Source organism: Lutjanus erythropterus, chromosome 9 (assembly GCF_056507025.1).
Source record: "Lutjanus erythropterus isolate fLutEry1 chromosome 9, fLutEry1.hap2, whole genome shotgun sequence".
Lineage (NCBI taxonomy): Eukaryota > Metazoa > Chordata > Actinopteri > Lutjaniformes > Lutjanidae > Lutjanus > Lutjanus erythropterus.
In genome coordinates, this window is record NC_139325.1 from 32,395,485 (window position 1) to 32,402,650 (window position 7,166).

The following is a 7,166-nucleotide window of genomic DNA, read 5'->3' on the forward strand; positions in this document are numbered from 1 at the left end:
GTGAGAGGAAAAAATGCATGGGTCAGTTTTTTTGTAATCTTCCAAAGAGAGTTAGAGTCTGACTCTTGGAATATGTCTTAGATGATAAAAAGCAACCTTTATAACCTTGCTGATATGGTTTGTAAAATTTAGCTAAGTCAAGAGTGACACCCATCAAGATTAATTAAAAATACTTTTAGTCTGTAAAATCAATTATATGCATGCAATCTAATCATTAAAACATCTTTAATGCAGCTACATATAATTTCTAGGTAATCTTTTATAAAATTTGTGTCCCAACTGCAGCATTTCCTTCAACTGTAATCAGCTAAAACAGTTTTATGCTTCTGACTGATGAAACAAAACAATTTTTATTTTAACATACTTTATTGAGGAAGTGTCAATTTGAAGACAGATTTGTGCATATTCAGATTTAAAGCAGTAGCAGTAACATGTCCGACTTCAAAGTAGTGCTGTAAACTGTGCCTTGCTGAGCAGGACTACAACCTAATATAGCAACTTAATACAATTAGTCTTAAATCAAGAAGGCTGCATAGTAGGTTAAACATTTTCCACAATATTTGAAAATCAACAAAATCATATAAAAAGCAGTAACACAACTAAAACCCATTTTCCAAGCACAAATTGATTCTCTCGATTCCCGACAGAATGATTCAAAAATAAGTATAAGACTATTTAATTTACCCCTTAAAACTTTATCAATATTGGCCGCAAGCATCCGCCGTGCTGCCAGTTACTTTGGTGTCATTCTATGTTCTTTATCTGTGTATCCACAGTAAGATGACAAAGGTCAATCCAGTTTCCTTGAGCTAAGGCACATCTAAAATGTAGTCTTCATTATCACATCTCAGTTTTTACAATTCCCTGCATGCCAGCAGTATTAAAAACCTCAGCTCCAACTCAGGAATCATACAGCTGCAAGGCTTTCGGTACCCTTTCTTCACTGGCTGTCTGCCCGTTTTAAAACTGTAATTTACATTCTTCACATTTATTTTTGACATTAGTCCCATGTGCTTGAACTCAGCCTCATCATTTCAATCTTTTCTTGAAACCTAACTTTTGAGGCTTTTATTTAATGTAGTCTTTAACATTCCTTAACTAAATGTTTTAGGATATTTTATGTTTGATTTACATGTTTATTCTGAGTGTCTTCCCTAATGTTCTTATTATTCATCTCAGATTTCAATCTTTTATTAGATGTTCAACAGATTTTTCATTCGTCCATATCTAAGTGTTGTTGAGTTGTATTTTGCCTTTGAAAAGGTTGTTATTCTTATTTTCAACAACCATCCCCTGGCAGTACACTGGCTCTTCATGACGTGTGAACAGCTATTTTTCCTGGAGCCAGAATCATTGGCGTCGTATGGAGCCCAGGGCCGAAAAAAGGAAACATCTTCTCATCAAACTTGTGTGTCAGAGTGACCAGGTGCTTCACTGTTCCCCCATCCCAAAATGACACCTCTCCCTTTTCTATATTGAGCTTGATGCGGATCCTTTCTGGACGCTGCTGCACCTGCAGCTCCGTACGCTCAGGTGTGTAGATGGTGTACGCTCCTTTGCTCAGTCCAATGGAGAACACGCCGCGGCTCGTAGAGAGCGTGAACTTCTTTTTACGGGACAGTGATTCTTTGCACACTCCCAGAATCCACTTGGGGTTGTCACCAACAATGACGTCCCACTTGTGCTTCCCAGAGATGTAACCTTCAGCACCCAGGACAAAGATGCAGGGGTCAAAGCGCTCGGGGTTGTCGGGGGCGATCAGCCGCTCGGCGCTTTCCTTAACGCTGGTCAGGTCACCGTTTATCGACAGCCACGGAGAGGCCGAGTTCGGATTCAACATCACAGGGTCTGCGCACAGGAAGAGACAAGATGCAACGATATTATATCACTAACATTTGTTGAATAGCATGACAAAGGATTTTAAGTCACACACACAATGCTTTTTTTAGGAAAGCTGCTGTGAATTCAGGGATTTTTGGCTGCAATGATCCTAAAAAAGCCTGAGCACGGTGGTAAGAACAAACCTGGCCTGTGCACACGTTTCATGAATCGGATGTTAAGTTTGCGTGGGAACTTATTTTGTGCGCACAGTAAGAATTTCTAAACACGTTAGTAAATTAGGCCCATCGAGTCCAGCTGTATTTGTGTGATGATGTCAGTCCCCACAGTGCTCATTTAATCGCAATGAGACCATTTTCTCAATGTGACTTCACTGTCTAAAATGACCTGTTGTGACCTCTAGGATAATCACAGCCTCATGAAACTTCACAACCACAAACTAGAGACTTGGGTGATTCAGTGGATGTGTTGCTTTCTCAGGTACACTGACAACATGGGGTCTCTGAGAAATTCCCAGAACAGAAGTGCCAAATCAGGCCTTTGTGTCTTGATATGGTATTTTAGACTTTTTTTTTTTTTTCTCCATTTTTACCATTTTTCAAGTGGCCAAAATTGTGCACTAAAAATGACCAAAAAAAAAAAGGTTCATGGAAAAGGTTAAAAGCCCCAGCAATTCCCAGCCGTCACACTGCAGTTCACTCACTAAATTTGACATGTGTCTGCATGTTCTTCCAGATCTTGAAGCTCAAGGCACCAACATGTTTTCCCATATTCAACAGAGAGCCTTCATAGATGCGAGGCTCTTCATTAGTCCACTGGGCTCTAGAGCAAAGATGGAAAAGTGTGAAGTTAAGAAGAGACACTTGTAAATCGACAGAAAACAGCAGAAACCTCAGTGTTTAATGACAGAAATGTGTAACATGGTGAAATGTCCTCAGTCTATGCTGCAGTGGATATTTACACTTACAGATTTTATGGTAAACATGGATTTTGCAGATACTTACTTTCTTTTTAAATTCTGGAAATTCTAAAATATAAAAGAGAGTAACTGAGATTAGTTTGATGCATTTTTTGTGAAGATCGGAGACAAAACAAGGTACAGTCTGAGGAGCTGCCTGATCTTTACCTTCAGGAGGGGAAGATCCTCATTTCCCATCTCCTTCTTCAGGGTGTCAATGAGCTCGTTCAGAAGAGTGATGTCCTTGTTGGTGTTGGCGATCTGCTCCTGTATGGAAGCGATCTTCTGCTCCTCCTCAGCAGCCAGGGCCTTCAGACGCAGAGCCTCTTCTGTGTAAAGCGCGTTGTGGAGCCTCTCAAACTCCACCTTGATCTGCTTCTCCGCCTGCCCAGCTTGATACTGCGTCAAACAAAACATGACAGTTTAAATACGGTACATATGTACCTGGTATATACAGTATATATGTATGATTGATTTGATTTAATTTTTATTATTGTGTCATGCACAAAAAACCATCCTGTTTTTTTTCCAAGCTTTAGAAATAAAGTTAGCCAACTTATAAACATCAAACAGTCACTCCGTTCTGTCATCATCAGAACATTTCTGGATATTTTTTTGGGGGGGGTGCAGTGACCCCCCAGTCTTGGGGCAAAGCAGGAAAAAATGCAATTGTAAAACAGTCATAGACAATTTGGCATTTGACAGGAAAGGAAAATAAAGTCATAGCATGTTGCTATTTAATTTTCATGTGGGCTGCTGTGTGTATTTTTTGCTCTTATGTATTACAAGAGGAACACACAGAGCACTTTAATTAATTATTTAACAAGCACAAAGTGCCATGAATTTGAACACATCTGACCATTAATGCTGTTAATACAGTAACGTGTGTCTCTACCATCTAGTCTAGTTTCAAGAACAATGAATTCATACATCGAAAACACATCTGGGTGAAATACCGACGCATCCGATTAATTTACCTTCTTGTGACAAAAAGCACCTCTCACTGAAAAAGGATGATAAAGCTCCTGAAGAATCCATCCAAAGCCTCACAAAAAGTGACTGAGAACTTTTTTTTTAGTTTAGTTTTAGTTTAGTTTTACCCATATTTTAAACATGTTGACAACAGACTTGAAAGCTGTCCCAGCTGAATCTGACAACACCTCATTTCAAACACCGTAAGTCATAAATATTATAAATAATTCATATTCAGGTGTATATTCCAGTGTGACACGACCTTTGTATGTATGAAATAAAAATGTGTGCAGTCAATAGCGTGTTGCATGTCTTGTTTAGCCTTTTTGCGACGCATGGAAGGTTCCTGTTGCTGAATGAGCACCGTGAGACCTGACGGTAACTTTACCTTGATGTATTCCACTGCGTTGTTGAATTTATGGGTCATTTTCTTGTAGGTCTCCACTTTCTTTTCAAAGATCTGGACTTTGAAGCCCAGCTCCCTCTGCAGGGTGGAAAAAAAGCAGAACATGAGGTAACCAGAAGCAGTGGTGGCGTCATCAAAAGATTAATCTGTATTCCATAAACCTGGATCCACACTGGGACTTGTTAGGACAGATAAATGGAATTGAGCCCTGAGCCTCCATTAAATGTTATTAAATACACATTACATATAAAACGACCATATGAGACCTAAAAATCACTGCCAATATCAACTTTATAGTTCTGTAACAAACCTTTAAAGTAGTATTACTGCAGTAATTATAATCAAACCCTTGAGAAACAAATTATCCTATTTAGTGCGCTAAGACTTATTTCATTTTTGCTGTGGCATCGATTATTGTTTCTTATATTAGTATTGTATCAAAATTTTAAATTCTGGTATTGTGACAACTTAATTAAATATATTAATTCCCAGAAAACTGTGTTTGATACTTGAGTATGTTAATATCTCATACTTTTGAGACTTTTACACACACACCATCTGCATAGTTGATTTTCTCTTTTACTAAAGTAATATTTTAACACGATATCTTGGGCTGCAAATAATTATTGTCTTGATTGATTATTCTCATGATTAATCGTTCAGTCAATAAGATGTAAAAAAAAAATGCTCATCACAGTTTCCAGAGCCCAAAGTCATGTCTTCTAACTGCGTCTTTTGTCCAACCAGCTGTCCAAAAACCCAAAGACTCTTCATTTGGTATCAGACATGTCAAAGAAAAGCAGCAAATCCTCACATTTAAAGAGCTGGAAACAGCAGGTTTGACAAACGACTGAAATGATTAATCGATTATCAAAACAGCTGACAACGAATTTGCTCTCGATTAGCTGATAGATATCTTAACTTTTACTCAGGTATGACTTCTAGGTACTTTTTACAACACTTTTTTTTATTCTAAGTCATAGAAAGTTGCTCATTACGACTTGCAGGGTCTTTTTTTGTATCATCTCACAGCGGAAACGTGTTTTCCCGGCGGACAAACCCGTCAGAGCAGTTTCCTACCTTGCACTTCGGCGCTGCTTCCTTCAGGGGCAACAGCTTGTGCGAGTTGTGCAGAGTGACACACTCCACACACACCGGCTCCTCGTCTTTCTCGCAGTAGAGCTCCAGAGGCTTCAGGTGCAGGTTGCAGGCGTCCTCGGCGGTGGGAGGCTTCTTGATCTGCCGCGGTCCCACGCGCTTCAGGAAGGTCTCGCACGCGCTGCTGAGCGCACGGTTGGCGATTTCCTGACCTTCCTCAAAATTCTCTCTGCACAGGGGACACCTCTTGTTGAACCTCAGGCTCTTCTGCAGACAATCGCGGCAGAAGCTGTGGGTACAAGGCAGCAGCACGGGGTCCTGGAAGATGCCCTGGCACACGGGGCAGGTGAGCTCCTGCTGGAGGGGCAAAGGCTCCTCCGGCATTTCTTCGTCCATACCGTCAGCCATGGCTCCAAAGGCCTTTCTACTTTACTTTCGTTTTTGGCAAACCCCCCCCCAAACTGACGGATATACACAGGAAAATACGCAGTCACTTGACTGTGTGTGATATTAAGGCTTCACAGGTTTACTTACGCTCATAAGAGAGGAAATAAACAGCCTCCGTAAAAGGCTTGGAGAGAAGAAAACCTTCAAACTGTGCGATCACAGGGCAGCAACTTGGTTTCTGAGCCACTCCTTTTCCGTGTTTCAGTGACAGGCAGGAGTGACAACATCAGGGTTTATACAACATCACCCTCTAGTGGATCCTGGATGTAACAGAAATGATTATTACCTGTCTGCACCGAGGTTATTAAAGTTAACTTAACCCTATAGGGTCTAAGCCTATTTTTTTGCCTTTAGATCCGCCTGGTCTTATAGTGTAAAAATGCTTGTAAAACATCACCCCTATGATGCACAATAAAGATTTTAAACTAAAAGCTAGAACTACATTTGAAAAAAAAGATAACTGCAATAAAAAAATAAAACTACGTTCAAAATGTTCTATTTGTGTGTGTATGTGTGTGTGTGTGTGTGTGTGTGTGTGTGTGTGTGTGTGTGTGTGTGTGTGTGTGTGTGTTTAAATAACAATAAAATATACTAATGAAAGTTGACTGTTTCAGTGCCCTGATGTCATTTTGGATTTTTTTTTTTTTAAATGTAAGGAATAATGCACAGTGAGCAGGTATTTATTGCAAAATAAACCTCTGAGTAATGCAGGACCTGCTCACTGTACCTGCGTACACCATACCTACCGAAAAAAATAAATAATTTGACACAACATATAATTTTAAAATGATTGATGTATTTAAAAATGATGTTATTGTTCCTCTGGAGTCTATGATCAGAACTTCATAGTAACAATATGTCATACATAGCTATGGTCTGTTATACAGAATTATTACATGGTTTTGTTAAATACTTGATTCTGACTGGTCAATGATGCCGTTCTAAGATCTGTTACGTCTGTATAGTGGACCATTGCTATGTATAACAGACTATATGGACACAGTTCTGATCATAGACTCTGAGGGACCAATAAAATCATTGTTAAATCACTAAAAACATGTTATAATTAATATTTTGTGTGTACATATCCATGAAACAAGCAGGAAAATGTACAGCAAGCGGGTCACTGTAGTGAAATTAAGTCATAAAATACTTTTTAAATTAATATTTTATATATATATAATATATGTAATATTTGTACACACACACAACACAAAGAGTAACCATGTAAAAAGCATAATGTAAAGTGAACAGGTCATTATTGTAAAATAAATCCTATCAGGATGAAGCAGGACCCTGACACAAAGCTTCAAATGCTTTAATTAATCAATCAGTATTGGAATGTTTTTACTTTCTAATATTCATATTCAAAAATCCAGTATCAGTCTGCTTGTATACAATGAAAACATACAGGAAATTAAATGTGTTTAGTTATAGTCTCTGTCA

The 7,166-nt window shown here is 38.9% G+C and overlaps 1 protein-coding gene across 1 annotated transcript; it reads right to left on the reverse strand.

The window, feature by feature from the left end:
- Positions 1-347: 347 nt before the first annotated feature.
- trim35-28 (tripartite motif containing 35-28) lies at positions 348-6,033 on the reverse strand. The gene is made up of 6 exons (XM_084727158.1): positions 5,256-6,033; positions 4,158-4,253; positions 2,966-3,196; positions 2,844-2,866; positions 2,543-2,661; positions 348-1,848 (listed from the first exon to the last, which is right to left on the reverse strand). The coding sequence occupies exons 1-6, from the start codon at positions 5,679-5,681 to the stop codon at positions 1,313-1,315; spliced, it is 1,431 nt and encodes a 476-aa protein (XP_084583284.1). The 5' UTR covers positions 5,682-6,033; the 3' UTR covers positions 348-1,312.
- Positions 6,034-7,166: the final 1,133 nt, after the last annotated feature.